Source organism: Copadichromis virginalis, linkage group LG22, assembly GCF_057382275.1.
Source record: "Copadichromis virginalis isolate Kocher_CV1m ecotype Utaka linkage group LG22, C_Virginalis_male_GT1.1, whole genome shotgun sequence".
Classification (NCBI taxonomy): domain Eukaryota; kingdom Metazoa; phylum Chordata; class Actinopteri; order Cichliformes; family Cichlidae; genus Copadichromis; species Copadichromis virginalis.
The window spans coordinates 12,349,832-12,368,919 of record NC_140638.1 but is presented as its reverse complement, the minus strand read 5'-3'; the positions used below and the strand labels follow the sequence as shown (position 1 = coordinate 12,368,919).

General features: G+C 39.9%; 1 protein-coding gene across 1 annotated transcript in view; it reads left to right on the top strand.

Annotated features, from left to right (window-relative positions):
- Nucleotides 1-19,088, top strand: part of LOC146682906 (dolichyl-diphosphooligosaccharide--protein glycosyltransferase subunit STT3B) — a 104,745-nt gene that overhangs the window by 55,129 nt on the left and 30,528 nt on the right. Inside the window, exon 4 of the mRNA XM_085445264.1 lies at nt 13,925-13,990. Within this exon, the coding sequence (XP_085301390.1) occupies nt 13,925-13,990 (66 nt within the window). The remainder of the gene's footprint in view (nt 1-13,924; nt 13,991-19,088) is intronic.

Genomic DNA, 19,088 nt, shown 5'->3' with positions numbered 1-19,088 from the left:
TACTTTCAGTCTATCCACTCTTTCAGTTGCATCAGCAGCTGCCTTTCAGCCCTGCAGCTTTCTTACTAAGAATGCATCTCGTGTGCCTTTGTATACAAGCGTGTGTTTGTATTTGTCTGTGTGAAAATGAAGAGCTCTGCAAACAGTTTTTATCAGCATTCACTTCTTCCTTGTTATTGCCGTTGACCTTGACAAGTACTGCGGATTTTTTTTTCCTTCTGTATTGAGCTGAGTCTGTTCACTGACTTTTTCCCTGCTTTGCTTAAACTCATCCTAAGATAGAAAAAATGTAATATTTCCAGCTTATTGAAAATGGAAGTAATTGTGTCTTTCTCCATAACTGGGTTTCTCTTGACATTAAAGAGCTGAGCTGAGCTTCTATTGGCCACATAGAAATACAGCTTAAGAGCAGATGATGGAAGAAGTCCATGCAAAAATGATGTTTAAGTAGCAAAAGGTTAAAGGTGCTAACGGTGATGAGAGAGGAAGGGGAAAAAATGCAACAGACACGTCACAAAATTAAATTAAAGTCATGAAAGTGGCATTATGTAGTCCTTGCTATATGCTTCCAACATATCAGACTTGAAATGCATCCCTGTTAGTCATCATTCTGCTACGAGGAACATAAAATTCAGTAGAGAGTAGAGACTTATTGGAGAAGAGCTGCAGATTCTTTGAAAGTGTAAATATTACGGCCTTTCATTAGCACAAAGTGAGCATACAGTGCTTCCTGTTCATACAGTATTGTGCCATCCCACTGAGTCCATAAAATTATTTTCTATTAATGAAATCACTTCGTGTTCCTGTGGACTGCAGGGATAGAATATAAAGGCTGCAGGCTACAGAGAAGCAGTTGCCCACCTCTGCAGTTAACCTGTGCTGAGCAGGTGTCAAATAAAAATGGCGGGGTATTTTCAGGGAGAACAAATTTAATATTGTAGATTTTATCAATATAAAAGTGATCACTGAAGACACGGAATTGATTGGAAGACAGTTTTAGCAGATAGCAACTCTTACAGGCCTCTGTTTCTGCCTCTGCTTGCAAATCTTTCTCTCAAATATGCATGGGGAAAGGGGAAATTGAACTTACCCTACTGCTTCCACAGGAACTAAGCGGTAAATAACAGGTTCTGCTTATCAAATACAGTCAGTGAGTGCTCATCAGCTGGTGTGAGCACCTCTATAAAAGCAGATGTTTTGGCAGTTTTTGTCAGATTTTTTGCAATGCTCAAAAACGGCAAAAAAAAAAAATAAAAAAAAAACATATAAAAAACACCCAGGAGCTACATCTCAGACTCTGCAGGCTTGAGTTGTCATGTTAAATGTTAAAGTTCATCACAGTGCAGTCTTGAACTGTCATGTCGAACAAGTCATAGTTGTTCAGCCGCAAAAGAGTGAACAAGTATGGCTCGTTTCGATGGGTTGCCAGGTGATGTGAGACTGATAAAGACATACAGAAAATGATTACTTCAAGTTATTGTGGCTAAAGGTGGTTTTACAGGTTGCTGAATCATCGACGTTTTTCTTCGGCCTCCATCGACTACCACGAAAACTTGCTCCTTGATGAGTCTGTCATTTGAAAGCGTTTACCATGGCTGGCTGTAAACCTAAGCAGCTATAACGCACAGTGTTTGACAGCATCATTAGCCTTTATCCTTGAGTTTTTTAAACATAAATTAGACAGCATAAATGATAACAGTAATGTAATTACAATAGCATCCCAGGTTTAATTCATCGTTGGGATTCTCTGTGCATTTCCTTTGATTCTGCAGCACAGTTTACTTTGGCAAATGACACAGGGGTTTCTTTTTTTCTGCTTAGAAGCTTTGGTATTATCTAGAAAGATTACTACATGATAGAATGCTACAATCCTATTGGGGCCAGGGGACTTATGCATTTAAGCCACATGTCTATTATTGACTGACTGTAGCTGCGTGATTGTAGGAAGATGTAATTCCTGGCTGGTTCACGTCCAGTATATGAGATTCACAGAAATGTGGCAGACAAATGTAACATATTTATATAACCAATTTATTTAGAAAACCCTATTTTTCATTATTTCGGTGATGTAATTCAACCGCATGCAACTGATTTAAAAAAATGTCTCCATGGCTCAAAGCTGCATACAGCCTGCAGAAGTCACACAATTATGCAGATGCGAATTTGAATGCTGTACATCACTGCACATAAAGCGTTCAGGACAAATGTTCGGTCTCAGCTCACGCTGGCCTGAGTCAATTACTGCACAGCACAGTAGCAAGTTGAGAGGCTACTGTTAAACCTAACCACACACACAATAAGCGCAGAAGCATGTGTTCCTGAGCATTGCAGATATGTAACTGGTAAACATGTCAACTAAGGTTGTGGGTCGTTTTCACATTGGCTCTGTGTGCATGAAGGAGTTTTATTATTCTGTAAATGTGTTAAGTTATAATGGACACATTTTTAAGCCAGTTGACAATGTTGTACTTTTTTTTTAGAATCAATCAGTGAAATTAATGAATTCACACTTTATTTTGACAGATTGAACAGTAAGGGTTATTAAGCTTATGAGTAGCACCCTGCTTGATTTAAAATCTCTTTACATGAGCTTGAATAAATTCATGTGGACAGACTGCATACCTTCAACATAATCAGCTTTTGCAGGTCTTAAACAGAAATAAGAACATTTCAGGTAAAGTTGCTGGATCTGCCATTCATAAGCAATTTCCATGTGCTTTAAATATGCATTGCATTGTTCTCCACTCAGTGCTGTAGTACGCCTGTATTCTCCTGATGGCAGAACCATTTGTGCCACAAAGTTTGGGCGAATAAGTCAGAATTGAGGTTGTTATATTCACACCAATGAGGCAGATGGTGCCTTTCTTTAAAATTAGTGGTGACAAAAGGTGCCATTACAGGTAGGGCTGGGCGATATATCGAGTTTTTAAAAAATATCGATATATTTTCATACGAGATATAAGATGTGACAATATCGTTTATATCGATATAGTCTATGTTACGTTATAATTATACTTGTGGAGCCGCAGGTTTGCCTCTCTTTCGTCCACTTTTGTCTCTACGCAACGTTACTCGGCCTCGCCTCTCCTGCACTGAACACAACTCCCCCATAGCTTCACCTGCAGGCAATGACAAGATGAAAGCGGAAAATCTCCGTTAGCGAGTTACCGTGCGTGGGGCTGGATGGCGTCAACGTGTTAGCGAGCTAACCGCGCTAACGACATGCAGCCCAGAGGGGCTGCACGGCCTAAAATCCTTTCCTTTTCTCAAAAATCGACAGTGCGCCTTATGTATGAATTCTGGTTGTGCTTACTGACCGCGAACCGATTTTATGTGGTACACAGCGCTCAGCAATCTGTCAAAAAATGTTTTAATATGACTTTGCTAAGCTACGGAGCTGCACCGCTTGATGGATTGTCGGAGAATTACGGCTACAGAGGAGGAGCCTCGCGGAGTGATACGTACAGTGTGTGTGTATAAGGACCACAAATGGCACCTGTTCAGAGACGTGGTGCAGCTGTGAAATCTGTCTCTTTGTTATTATGCTCAGCGTCTATTAGTTTACATTTTGACTGCACAATTGTGAGCTTTTTGTTATGCACAAAAACAACATTGTTTTCTTTTATTTATGGACCATGATTATTTAATATATGCTGATAATTTATTTTTGAGTAATATCTACGCTGTATGTAAATAAAAGTGCCCGTGTGACATCTGGGACACAGTGTGACTAAGAACTCTCTTTTTGTTCTTAACTTATGGCTTAAAAAAAAAAATCGAGATATATATCTTATATCGCCATCCAGCTAAAAAATATCGAGATATGAATTTTGGGTCATATCGCCCAGCCCTAGGTAATCTAAAAGCAGAGCAGGCAGCTTGTTAGGGACCTAACTCTGTAGCCTTGTGCCAAATGTATATTACCTTAATGGAGTTTAAATGTAGATTTCCTTTTTATATACTGCAAGATGTTTGGTCATGCCAGCCAGCACTAATTTCAGAACAGTTGTAGCAAATGTTAAAATGACATCTGGAAGCCACTTTGAATTCCGTGTCCACCTTGAATACCGTGCGTCTACTAGAGAGTGAATGATGACATGTTTGTCGTCTGCAACTCGTGCACCCCAGATGGTGGACCTCAAAGAAGTATAATGGGAATGCCTGCTGAGCTGTTGGGTATTCAGCTGTCTGTGTTTGCAGTGGAGTGTAATATAGGCCCACGTTTTTGGTGTGTTTTTTCTTTTTCCTTTTCATGTCATTGTTTGTATGTTGAGTTTTAGAAGAATCTGGTCTTAACTGCAAGAGAGAACGATTCAACTTTTACTTTTGCTTTTTTTTTTTTTTTTTTTTTTTGATTGTCTCTTCGTGTTTACTGTTTGATTTATTCAGAATTTTTCACAGACCTCAACTGCAAAAGGCAACAGGCATCCAATGAAAGCAGACTTAAAAAGATAATACTATTTCAAAAAATGCCTCAAATTTATGTTATTACAAACATGGAGCTTTTTTTCCTTTCATCGTGTGATTTATTTGCTGAATAGTACCGAAACCTAGTGTTAGAAGGGCTAATGAAACTAGTGCTTGTAACCTTCCTCATACAAGGCCAGTTCAATTAGTGATGAGAAAGTGCTTTCACTGAACATGCCACAGCTAATCTTCAGCAGTAATGGTAGGACATTGTCTATTTATGCAGTTTTTAATTTTTACCTTCAAGGTTTGTGTTATACTCAAGTGGAAAAACATCTTGAGCCGTGGAGGCTTTTATCCAGGTAGAAGTAGCGATGCAGGTATTTCATCACACCGTGACTCAGTGCCGTGTGTCACAGTGTAAGAAGCCTGGCAGGGAAGTTGCCGCAGGCTTTGAAGGGACCTTTTATCCATCCGTGGATTTAGCCATCCAAGTTTATGTCACTTTGTCAAATCATGTATGGATGAATCTGTCCATGCGGTTTCAAGGTAGTATGGGTCACTATACTGGAGCGTGCTTGCGGACAGCTCTGTGGCCCTTTTTTGAACTCGCTCGCTGTCACTGATCTGGCAATGCTCCTACAGTTTAGTGTCCAGGTGGCTGCCTGAGCTCTGCTGTTGTGCCTACAATTTAAATCCCAATACAACACCCCTAGCTGTCTCTGTGTGTACCGGCTCAGCAGAGTGAAACTGAACTGATGATTGTTGAAACACTGGGAGCGTTTACATCCTCAAACATGCAGTGAGTGTTGGTAAACCAAACATATTTGGGAGGTGTATGCACACATGTGTACAGGCTTTCGTGTGTATTTTAGAGATACAGCAGGTTACTGGCATTTCTTTCTCTTCTGTAATGTAAGGTCTGAATGCAGGCTATGGTTTTTTGGGACCAGCATATAACACCACACTCATAACATTTTCTCAAAAGTCAGAAGAGATTAAATTTGAACCGGGCGGTATATCCTCATATTATACTGTCGTCATGCATAATGTGATGGTGCTTTAAAAATCTAATGCCAGTGAATGGGAAAAACAAAAAAGGTCCCCTGGGGCTTTTCCAAGCTGCAAGCATAGATGGTTTAAAAGATGGACACGGTTACCAGGATGTCATCGTTTTTTAAAGTTGTGTTTTGAACCTTTGAGAACCTTTGGCGTTTGACCTTTGGCTGTTTCGCTTTTTAAAAACAAGAAGGAAAATATGTGACGAGCAGGGGTTATGAAACGACATGTGAAACCAGTGATCCTCCATTTTGAAAGTAAAGTAAAAAGTAAGGTAACATTTTATTTGTATAGCACCTTTCAAGATGAAAAACACAAAGTGTAGAACAAAATGAACTAAAAGCAAGTTTAAAAACACAAGTTTTTAGCTTTTTAAGAAAAATTTTTTTTTTAAAAGAGACCACTGAGTCCACAGATCTCAAGCTCAAAGGGAGAGAGTTCCAGAGTCTGGGGGCCACAGTTACCTTTCGTTTTCAGCCTTGTGTGATGGACAACCAGCAAGCCCCGATCACATGACCTCAGGGACCTGTTGAGGAACACAGTATAACAAAGCTATATAGTGCTGCAGAGTTTACGATTACGGGAGGTCATTCACAGGAGATCTGAGTCATAAACTCTTTTGTGATGAATTTTTTGTTAAAGCTTTTAGCCATTAGATGGTGGCTGTTATGATAAATACTATTATAATATAATAATAAGACTTGAATATTTCTAATGGCCTTTTGGACCACGTAGACGTCAACTTTAGTTTTCTGAAATTAACCAAGTCCCCGTCCCCAGTAATTTGGTGGTAGCTTGATCCCCAGCTCCTGTATCTAAGTAAGAGTAATATAACACTATATAAATTAGTCCATCAACCATGTGCTAAAGTAGGGGAGAGTGGCGCACTAACCTTCCAACCTTACCTCATAGTGTAGTTAGATCGGTTACATGAGTTAGACAATAAAACACAGTTAGGTGGCATGATGTGTTGAACACATCGCTAAACAGCAAGATGTGTATAGGTTCTAACTAGGGCTGTGCAATATGACCAAAATCTCATATTCCGATATAAGAATTCTATCGTCCCGATAACGATATAAATCACAAAAATGTAACATTTTCTGTAAATTCTGTGAATCTCGGGCAGCTCGACTTGCGGGAAGTGTTTCCAGCTGCGCGTCATGTAGCTGGAGTCGAGTGTTTTAACCGATGCATGAAACTACACATTTTTAGACATAAGTTGTAACGGCCGCCGTTTTCTTTGAGTATTTATTACACGGCGTGCTGCGGGGAAAAGCCTGTTCTAACGTTTGAGTCTAAGGTTTAATTTTTAGCACCTGGCAGCTCTCTTTTTTTTTTTTTTTAAACTTCTCATCCGTAAATAATCTGCTCTTTCACGTGATTCAGTTTATTTTGAAAAGTCTCAACAGGATCTTGAGCTTTATTGTGAAAGGTTTACGTGGAACATAAACAAGCGGACACACGATGGTGTTACCATCGTTGTCGCTAACCACAATGCATAAAAACAGGCGCTTGTCCGTCCATAGTGTGGTTATATAAAATATAAGAGAAAGAGAGAACTTTAAGAAATTAATATAGCCACTACAGTGACCATCAAAACGATGAAAAAAATATTGCCGCAAACAGTTTATTTTGCGACACCACGAAACAAACGATAGCGTAAAATGAAACGATAGACGTTTTTATATCGTCATCAGATATATATCGTTATATCGAACAGCCCTAGTTCTAACCTGTCTGAAGACCTGCTTGTCAAGTTGACTGGTGATTGTAAAGTGTCTGGTGGTTATCTGTCTCCCTGTCTTAGTCCGTTTGAAAACATAAATAAATAATAAACCCAACACCCACAAACAGTGTGCCCCTATGAGAAAGTGGAGCCAACGGTGAGACAATCTCAATGCATGAAAAATGTGAAATTCTTTGAATTCCACAGGAATAAACTGGTACCAGCTAAATGTTGAATAGCTGCGTCATAGTGCCATCTTAGGGGTAAGAGGTTAATTCCTCGACCTGCGCAGTGCTGTGCGTTTTTTTTTGTTTTTTTTTCCTGTCATATTTAATACTTTTAAGACTTTCTTTGATCATCTTGTTATTTGTTAGGAAACTCCCTCAGTAGCATTGTTAATGCATGCTCCAAAGTCATGACGGTGGAGCAGAAAGGTGTTTAAAAAATGGCAAAAACATCCTGACCATGTTTTGTTATTTATGTTCAGGAAGGTTGCGCTCAGGTCGCTGCTACATTTTACCCCAGTGTATAACAAATAGATACTTCATTGCCTAAGACTAAGGTTATTTAGATTACCTTGTTTTGATTGTTCTTTGTTGTTCACATATCTACTTATTTTTTATGAATTTTGTTGTTTATCGCTATTTATTTGTCGACCTCATTAGAGATGGGAATCTGTTCTCGATTCCCAAGAATTCAATTCCTTGGAATTGTTAGTCAGTGTATGCATTCCATTTGTACTGGCGCAACAATCAGTAGATTTCAGTTCGTCTGGCGGAAGAGGAAAATGGAGGCGCAGTCTTCTGTCTACAGCAGGGATATGGACATTTTATTTATATTTTATTGCTCAAAAGGACAGCAGCACTATGGTAAAGTGCAAATTGCATCCAGGACAGAACTGCATTAGACTGCTAACACAACTTTGGCTCTTTGAATGCAGACCCCAGCTCAGCAGACCTTCAACAGATAACTAAATCAGTGAAGAGCAGTCAGCCTGAAGCCTCTGTTTCTACTGGTTGATATTTTTAAGTAGGATCACTCTGGCGATCGCTTTAAGGTCTCTTTGTGCTGGTTTGCATCTTTGCTTTGTGCTGTTGGCTTTGTGTTCATACATAAATACTAAGAGAAAGATCCTCATGTGTCCTCATTAGAATAGCAAATGCTTTAGGGACGATAGCCTAAAGGTTTTTGTAGATAAATGGTAATTATGAGTGCACTTTAGGTCATTTTACGAGGAAAAGCAAAAGTAATCAAATTATGTTATACATAGTATAACATTACAATTGTTAGGGAGTAATTAAGTAACGTACTGGGTGGATAAGCTACAAATTAATTGTCCTTTTTTGAGATCAATAACTTTATCTTACCAGTAATCTGAATCAATATGCCACAAAATGAATCTTTTTGCATCTTTTTAAAGTCTTTTTTGCATCCACAACTATTGCCTTTCAGCGGCCTTCATATAGGATGCAGGTATAAGGCACTCGCTCATTGGCTTAATTTTTCCAACCTAGAAGTTAAAGGCACGTTTTACATTCAACAAAATAATTAGTGACGTAAATAAATAAATAAATTGGAGTATTAAAAGTTGGACAGTTTAAAAAAAAAAAAAAAAAAAAAAAAAAAAAAGGATTCCTCCAACTGGCAAGCTGAGTAATGCTAGCTAGCTAGTTAGTGCAATAGTTATCACTCTGCACTCTGTCAGTACATTCAGCAAAGACAGATGGAAATTAAACTTGAAGATAACGTAAAAATAACTGGTGACCAAAAGAGGAGCGGTGTCTGCTGTTTGGAAGTTTATCAGTAAAACCAACCAAGACAATGTTTTTTGCTTCATTCCTGCTTCCTCTGCTTTTATGCTGGATTTTGACTGCAGCCAGCGGCTTTGGCAGCTCCTCACACACAAGATAATATGCTACTCAACGGTAACAGGTGTTTCCCCCCCAATGACTGAATAATTTGTGCCACAAAGTTTGGAAAAAACACATCCAAATGTGGTTCTTTGTCGCGTCACACGGCTCCAGTATAAAAGCATTAACACTAACGAGCCATATGTTGACTTTAAAAACAGTGGCAACAAGTGAAAAGCATAACGGGCAGCCTGTTAACAAATAGCCTCCTTATGTCAGATGTGTGATCATTTGTATGGTTGTGTAATTTTGTGTACTTTTTTTAAATGTTGACAATTTTTTAAAATATATTCTCAGAAAAAGGGCTACTAGAGCTCTCTATGTAAAGACCTTCTTATCCAAGAATAGTAGTAGTAGTAACAATTCTGATATACTGTAAAACCACCAGAATCTTTTTTTGACACAAACTTTTGGCCTTACCGTCCAGAGCTAGATTAAATGACTAAAAACAAAGAACAAATGACAATGATTTTATCAGCTCATATGGGGCTGTAAAAAATGACATCTTTGAGAAATCATTTGACTTGCTAATAAATACTGAAATGAAATGGCAAAGAAAAAAGAAGAAAAAAAAAGTTTAGCTGAGATGAGTTTAGCAGAAAAGACTGCAAACTCAGCAGAGAGCTGCAGTCGAGTGAATATTTGTAAGAGGTGAGCTTGAGGTGAGCTGTGGCTCTGCACTGAATCTGGATGAACTGCATTATGGCATTTTTAAGTGCTTAAAAAGAAGGCAGGTGGACTTTTTGGTTTCTAAAGAAGCTTCTCTTCTCATCCAAGAATACTCTGCAGGTGTAGAACAAATGAGTCATCCCCCAGGTATTTAACCACTAGTGGGCGGGCTGTCCCCTTAGAGCTGGTCTAACAGGAACAAATGATATTGATTAATCACCAAAGCTGTGGGTCAAATCACCTGACCGGTGGTGAGGGATCTCAAGACTGCACTGTTGGTGGCTGACAGGTGGTGACTTATGACACCACCACTGTTCACCAGGAAGGATACAAAGAGAAAATGGGTTACCGGTCATGGACTGGGCTGTGCTTATTGAGATGGATCGAAGTCTCTGAAGTTTATCGGAAGTCCACACACAGATCAGTACCTGTTCTTTGACTCCCACCACCCTCTAGAATACCGACATGGGGAAACCAGGACCCTACAACACCAGGGAGAGAAAGTTCACTCATTATAGTATGTTGTGGAAATGGACAGCTGGAGAGCCACTGGCCAAGAAGTCATTCCTGTTATACTTATTTGAAGTGCACCACTTGGGTGAAAAAATAAATAAATAAAAACACGCGGGAACGCACATGTCCGCACAGACCCTCGTGCTAAATGTCTCATGATAAAATTTACATCACTGGGACCATTGGGAACTTGATAAGAAATCAACAACCCTCAGCACCCACCTCCAAGGGGACATCGCCCACTAGGGTTTAAATACCTGTGGCTCTACGTCAATTAGAAGAGGAAAAAAACATCTTGGATGAGAGGCGAAACTTCTTTACAAACGTAAAGAAATCCGACTGTCTTTTCAAGGAGACAACTGGATTTCTGGATGACTGAGAACCTCCACAGACATATTGCTTTATTGCATACTGCTCTACCTTAAGTAATGCTCCTCAGATCGGTCTTTCCTGAATTAAATTATAAGAAAAAGTTTTTAACAATAAGAATGAAAACAACGAGTCACTGTTTAAAGAGCCTTTGCCAAATCATGATGTCACCTTCTAACTTTCCGAGACTGGTCCAAAAACTCTTCCATAACCATTTGTTGTACCTCAGCTTTTGTATTAGGTTGCGATGGGGACATCTGCTTGTTTCTGCATCATTATAATGGTCTTTTGTAATCTTGTGTGTATGGATGATACATCTTCAAGCAAGGCAGGTGTTCCTCGTGGCACCCCTCACCTCTTAAGTTGACGTGTTATCAACAGAGCAGTGCTATCAGGGGGGGGGAAAAATCCCTCTGCACTCACCTAGTACAATTCAGTCCTCCAATCTATTTGGCAAGGGCCTCGAAAAACAATCATTCTGGCCATGCACCACTGCCTCCCATTATCATTCTCATTTACCCACATTTGTCTCTTACATTTTCCTTTCCTCCTCCTCCGTCTTGCTTCCATCTTGTCTCCCTTTAATTGTCTGTCTTTCTTTGTCCCTGCCATTGTTGAGCTCTTGCTTTGTTCTGCTTTTTCTCATCTCTTCCGTGTTCTGCTCGCCTTACTTCCTCTTCCTCTATTTTATTTGCTGATTCCTTTTTTCAATTTCTGTTTACTCCTGTCCTCTCCACTCTGTGGTGGAAACTCGGAGCGGTTCCCTCCAGTCCTACCCAATCTTCATTAACAGACTCATTTCATCTGCTGCTAACCCATTCAGCACCACTTGTTTAATCTCTGTTTACCCCCACCCTTCCCAAACCTAAAACATACACACCCTCACATAATCTATAATTGAATCCTTCACACACTAGAGTCCCAGCATGGCTAAGCTGCCAATTTGAACAGCAGCACACGGTTGCACAGTCGCCCTCTCTTGTTCTGACTCCCATGTCCTCTCCACAGATGGCTATAACAGGAATTTCATTCTTTTTCTCAGTATCCATTTAATTAGCTGGACTCGAATCACGCGGTGTAATGTTTGTCTTCACAAAGGGAGTGCAATAGGGGCAGGGGGAGAGGCACCAGTTGAACACAATTTTATACATACATTTACACCAAAAGGCTACATGCTAGCCTTGGCCCTGACCCGAAGGAGAATGTTTTCTGAGGAGAGTACAGCAGCTTGTACAGTAACTACTGCCATTCTTTTCTGCTACAATGCTTGTTTTCATTCAGAAACAAAGAAACGTAGACTCAGCGTGGAGCCATTTACAAGATTAGTGTTGTGTTGTGGTGGTTCTGCCTTTGGCAGTGTGTGCTAGTTTTTTTTTTAAACATTTGCATAAATTAGTAACTAAAAGCCTAATATAACAGAATACAGTTCAACAGCTGTATTTAAAAGTCCCTTATCAGCAAATATTTGATTTGCAAAATACTTTGATATGTAAAATATTGAGAATTATCAGGAACGGCTGCTTCATTATGGCAAAAGAAATCAACCTGCAGCTGTGTGGCAGTATCCTTCTTGTGCTCTGCAGCCTCAGCAAGTCTGGCATGTTAGCATATGCTGCAGGTTCTGGTTGGAGCTGCCCTCCAGCTCTTTGTGGAGCTCCAGGGCAGAAGAAAGGGTATCAATGCCAACTGGAGTCCAAGATGCTAGAGAAGGGAGAAGATGAAAGGACCGGAGCTAACTGAACTTTGAAAATAACTCCAGATGAACAGAATCCAGTTTTGGGGATTTCTTTACCTGGATGATTTGAGCATACTTTGTCATGTTATCTTAGAAAGGACTCGAATAACTACACATCTGTGACACTGTTAAATGCTTATGCTAGCTCACTACACAAAGAAAAGAGCAGCTTTACTGTGACAACACAACAACCCACTTACTTCCATAAAGTTCATCTTTAGTTCTTCCAGAATTGTTTTGATAGATGATTAATCTTTGAAGTGGAGTATGAGTATAAAAACAAGTGATCATTTTAATCCTGTACTTTTTTTTCCTTCTTTTTTAAACTGGCTTGTATGTCACACTGATTTTTTTTTTAAAAAAAGCGTCGCTCTTTGCTGCTTAAAGTGCTTTTTATACAAAGTCTCTCTCTTGACTTGACTTAAATTATAGACCCAATGAGCTTGCCAAAAAACAGTGTAATTGGGCCGTGGTTATTACTGGATTGTGGGTTTAAAAGAAAAAAAAAAAGGAAGATAAATGGGCTTGTGGTGGGATTAAATCAATGATCAGGGCATGTAATATTAAATCTGTCTCATCTCTCATAGTGCAGAAGATCTCATCTTAATTTGTTCTGTCATGCCAAGCCAAACTGCACCACGAGGCTTTAAAATATTGTCACTTTTCCCACAAACAAAGCTAAGATCTATCTTCTAATGGATGAGATTTATAATCAGATAGAGCAGCCTGCCCCATCTGCCAAGTAAAGAACTGCTCGAGGACTGTTAATTTTTTGCATTTGGGTTGATTGGCTGACCAATGGGCTGGCTAGCTTGAGGAGGTGAGACCACCTTGGTCTGGCAGTTATCGATTTCCCCCATTTTCAGCTTATCTTACGCGTTGCTGGCTACCATAAAGCTTCTTGACAACATCGCACACTGCCGTTCTCCCTGGTAGTCTCTCTGAGATTGATCATTTTAAAGGTCACTGTTGAATGCGTTTCTGTTGTGAAGATTGTGTGTGTGTGTGTGTGTGTGTGTGTGTGTGTGTGTACTTTTTCTTTTTTTTTTTAATGTAAATGTGTACTCTTACTTTCTGTGTCACCCCGTGGCTCGGAAGAAGAGCTTGTTTACAAGATGTTGCCTCTGGTCTACTCTGAACCAGCCTTATCTCTCTGACGGCAGCTGGCTGTTCCATATCGGCTATGATCATTGCGCTGTGATTATTAAACTTCTTTCAAGGATTAAAAGTTATGTATTTTTAGCACTTTCAGCCATACTAAGTGTACTAAGCTCTCTCTTTTTTTTTTTTTTTTAACACAAGCTTCTGATTTGATGGTGTTTCAGCAGTGAATAAAGCAAATAAAGTAAACCAGCAGGGCATAGGGCTGTCTGCACTCCATGCCCACATATCATATTTTTCTGGTGTATTCTGAATAGTGCCGAATGTCATTATAACAGAAGGTATACATATCCTTTTTTATGTTGAATTATACATGGTCAAAAAACTGCTTTGAGGCTTGAATTGTTTTCTGCTCTCTGTTTGTCCTCTTAGGTCAAATCGGTGAAGACGGGCTCCGTATTCTGGACCATTGGCTGTTGTCTGTCCTATTTCTACATGGTAAGAATATTTTGCATACAAATTCAAACACAATGGGTAACTTAGTAGGGTTCTGACTAATTTAAACCTGCAAAACTGATTGATGCTAACCCTCTTTAGTATGTTTTTTTTTTTTTTCATTTTATAGTGAATAAAATGCATAATGCATTGTCTCAAAGTCATTGTAACAGGCGTACTTCCTGTCTTCTAACGACCATACAGTGTAGTCGATAATAAAAGTAATTGGAGCCTAGTGTAATTAAGATTATCAGTTCTGGTTCCAGGCTTCTTAATAGCGACTCTTGACAAACAATTTCTTTCTATTTCTTATCTTGCTATTTATTACTATTGGATTTTTTTTTTTGCATGACTGCCATAACATCACGATCATAAAATCACCTATCATTCCAATTTCTGTGCTTCAGTCCTTCAAAAATGTAAACTAACATGTATGCAGCAGCAAATTTGTTAGGTACGCGTGTTCCACTGCCTGTTAAATATCTAATTACTCAATCACATGGTGGCAACTCTGTATATTTAGGCATGTAGACATGGGCAGGATACCTGCTGAAGTTCAAACTGATGCAGTTTGAACTTGGAGTTGAAAATTTAAGTGACTTTGAAACAAGTAGTCTGAGTATTTAAGAAACTGCTGATCTGCTGGGATTCTCCCCCACACAACCATTTGTAGGGTTTACAGAGACTGGCCTGAAAAAGAGAAAATATCCAGTGAGCGGCAAGACATTTACTCTGGGCGAAAATGCCTTGTTGATGCCAGAGGTCAGAGGGGAATGACCTGACTGCTTCAAGCTGATAGGATAGCAACAGTAACTCACATAGCCATTCGTTACAACCAAAGTGTACAATTGTTTAAATACCTGAATATTGCTGGCCACGTTCATTCGTTCATGACCACAGTGTACATCATCTGATAGCTGCTTTCAACAGGATAACATCACAAAGCTTGAATCGTCTCCAACAGGTTTCTTGAACATGCTCAAATTGCCTCCACAGTCACTAGATCTCTATCCAGTAGAAGACCTTTGGAATGATGTGGTGCAATTGTAGATTTGCATCACTGATGTGATTTGCAGACAAATCTGCAGAAACTGTGTAATGCTTTCATGTCAATGGAGACCAGAGGCTGAGGAATGTTTCCAGCAACTTGTTGAACCTGTGCTACAAAGAATTAAGGCAGCGGTGAAGGCAAAAGGGAGTCCAACTGCGTACCTGAAAGGTATACCTAGTATTTCATGAGTCTATATTATATATGAAGCAACTTCCTAATAGAACATTTCACAATAGTTGCGCTAGAATGCGCTGGTACCGGTGGATTCTGAGGAGACATTATGTTCTCATGCTGTAGGATGTGCGTCATCCTGGCGGCCAGACTTTCTCCCTGCTGTGGAATAATTTTCTTACACTGCAGCTGACGTCTGTAAAGTGCTACCTGCGGCTCTTGTCTGCGATTTCTAAGATCCTTGAATACTATATTTAAATACGTGCTGATTGAACTGTTCAAAACACAGAAGGTGTGTGTGTGTGTGTGTGTGTGTGTTCGTTCTAATTCAGAACTGGGCCATAATTTAAAAAAAGAAAGAAAGAGAGAGGAGCAGAGATGGTAGCATTGGAGTGGCTGTCCACTCAATCTAGCAGTCACATGGTGTTGCATGGAAACTTGGAGGGACGGTTTATCCGGTGTTTCCTGCCTTATTTATGAATCCGGGCACAAGCTCATCCAGGGAGTTGATGACAGGGATTAGATAAAAAGACGGTCCAAGCACAGTGCGTCAGGGACAGATTGTTTGCATTGTTTTTCTTGGTGTGTGTGTCACGGTCACGAGTGCCTGTGAAATCTCGGGCTTCTGGCTCATTCCAGACTAAATCTCTGTGGTTATCAGTGGGAGAGATATCAAATGAAACAGATTACCAAAATCCAGCTTCATCCATCAGACTCTGTCCAGTGGGTGTGTGGACAGATAGGACTACAGAGAAGAGTAGTGGAAGGGTGAATAGACGAGAGAATGGAGACAAAGGGATGGAGAGATAAGCAGGGGGCAAAAAGATGGTGACAAATACAGAATGATAAGACACCACAAGGAGAAAACATTGCGATGTTCTAGATGGAAGGGAACACTGTGTCTCCATGCTTCTTTCTCCTTATTACTACTTCCTCTCCTTCACACCTGCTCTCTCTCTCTCTCCCCCAATGTTTCTCTGTACTGTCTGCAGCTAACCTCCCTCTGCAGATGACACTAGGTTTGTACATCTCCAACAACACCAAGGTCCTAACAGCACCCGCTTTCTCATATTGCACACAAAGAACTGCAAACACTGGCTAACCCGCCTTTATTTATTTATCTTTAACCCACTATATCATGTGATGCTGTCAGTTTAATCAGGAAATAGCCAAAACTATGTTTTCCCCTGGGGCTTAATTGAATGTGTCATTTTCAAGGCATATATGGAGACAGAGGGTGAAATCCCCTGCCTAAATGTTGGTATAATCAGAAGAGAGGGGGCAGAGAAGGATGAGATTAAGAAGAGGATCTGAGCAGTTGGAAAGACTGATGGACGGGAGCCACAGGAACCTTTCTGGCAGCTGTGCAAAATCCTCCTTTCAACCCTCCAGCGGTGAGGCTGGAGTAAAGGAGGGAAAAGCTGTAGAGGGCAAAAACAGATGCATGCATCAGCTGCGCTGTCTGCTTGTTAAATCCAGAAGCACTGGCTTATTCTTACTTTTAAACCCTCCTATAGTAAAGAAGCCTGTAATTTCAGGGCATGTCTGCAGCTCCTTCACTTAATCAGGTATTTATTTCTTGTCCTGAATGCTAGGGCTGTACCTGAGTTTTGGATTATGTCAGTTCACTGCATTGTCAGTACATTTAGCGACTTTATAGTCCTCTTGCATTATTTTATTCTTCTATTTGAAAGTGATGAGCTGTTACACTGATCCATCATCTCCAAATGACAGAAAATTGAAAGATTACATTACTGTGCAAAGGTGTATAGCTGTCCCTCTTAATATTTTGCTTCCAGTCAGCCAGACTTGCTTGGCATTTTGAGGTTAGTCTTGAGTGAAAGTTCTCTAGGTTTTCTGAAGGCTTTGACGTTTTCCTTTGGACATTAGCTGCTTTTTCATTCATACCTGGTCGTTTTCAGATGAGCACATGTGTATTTCTTTGGTTTGTGTTTAAGCCAAAACACTGACTAAAATCATTCAAGCATCAAAAACACAAGAAGCCATTCTCAACGAAGGAAAACTGGGAGAAAAAGCTGATGTATACCAAATTATCAATATAATTAGATTAGATATCTTGTAGACATGAATTACAGTAGGTTGACTCATCATATGTGAATCAGTCTCTCCCACTGGCATTGCATACGTTCTTTCCCTTCATGCGGGAAGTGAGAACTGAACTCCCTGGTGTGTTTCTCTCTGTTGTTCACCAGTACGAACTTGGAGCGCTGTGGAGTGAGTATGCTAGCATGTCTTGTGTGTGTGTGTGTGTGTGTGTGTGTGTGTGTGTGGGCCCCACAGTATGCATTATGGAGGGAGAACAATACAATTTATTTCCTTTTTTTTTTTTTTTTTTTTTTTTTTTTGTAAATAATCAGTGGTTCCTAGTGAGGGCACGTAGCCTGCAAACACTTGTGTACAGATGGATGTCCACACATCGTGCACACACCCATTCAGAGTAAAGCCCTTCTCTGTGTTGCGTGCTGTGTTCTCTATAGCCTCTTCAGAGTGGCCCTGTGGTCATCAGATAAGCCAGCTATGAAATGCAGAGAGCGATAACGGCTAAAAGACTTGGCTCCAAACATTTTCTGATTCCTGCCCTCTGCTGTTACCCTGTGGCTCGGGCTAGCCTGTCGTTTAGAGCTATAATTTCAAATGGAGCTTGTTCCTGCTCTTTCACACAGGATTGTCTTTTATCATGAACATTAGACAAATCCATGGTGCAAATCCGTGGACTTAATTGCAATTCGTCACCTGCCATTATCAGTTTAAAAGAAAAATATTTTTTCTGCTGTTTTGTGATGTATTTAAAGCTATTTAGTGAATTTTACCTTTAAACATGGAAGCATAGTCACTGTTATTGTGCTTATTGTACCATTTAGCTCAAAGCATCATTATCCTCAAGTGTAGTCTCAGAGAGAAGTCTTGATTAAAAATATATTGGGCTTGGTGCTAATTTCTCAGGATATCAAGCATGGAAATCTATTTCTGGCTCCATGTTGCAGTATGCCCTGCGTTACAGCTCATTTGGTACAGAAACTCTTAAACCTTTCATTTTCTACAGCTGTAAGACAAAAATGTGCTCATTTCGTCCATAGATCGATTCTGGGACGGGAGATCCCCACCCTCAGGGGGCCTGACAAGCTGGTGTACTCCCAGTCTGGAAAAATGTATCAGGAAGGGTATCCAGCGTAAAATCTTTGACAAATGAAGCATGTGGATCCATCCACTGTGGCAACCCCGAGGGAAACGTGGGAAGCAGCTGAAAGTATCAGTACAAATGATAGTGACCTCACTTTTTTGTGTTAATAACAATTAGGCCATTGGAATTTCTCCAGACTTCCGCTTCCACGCTTGTGGCCTGATTCTCTTATACCCAAAGCGGAAAAGCAAGTTTTTAAAAAAGTGTTGTTGTAACTTTGAGTCGTTAATGCATTTAAATAATGTTCTATTCAGAGCGATCAATATTTTAAACAGCCTGTTTTCATTAAGTTTAACCTGATGGAAGGAGGTGGTATACTTGATTTATTTTATTTTTTTAAATTAACACGAGCAACATATGGACTTATTTTATTACCCTTTTCTTTAAAAAGGGGCACATTCAGGAGAGAGCAGCAGTCCTAATGAGCTGTTTAGAGCTACATTTTATTATAGCCGTAGCTGCTTAATACTTCAGGGAGATCGGTTAGTCTTGGTTCTATATTGTGTGGGAATATTGATTATTAAACACTCTTCCACATTATTCAAACTCCCACTCTGCATTATCTGTTTTCCTGACTCTGTCATGCTTATACAATTTGCTGGAGACGATGTTGCGATTGGTTCGATCTAGCTGCTAGTGCTTCCTGGATGGTAATGTCATTGGCTTGACGGGCAGGG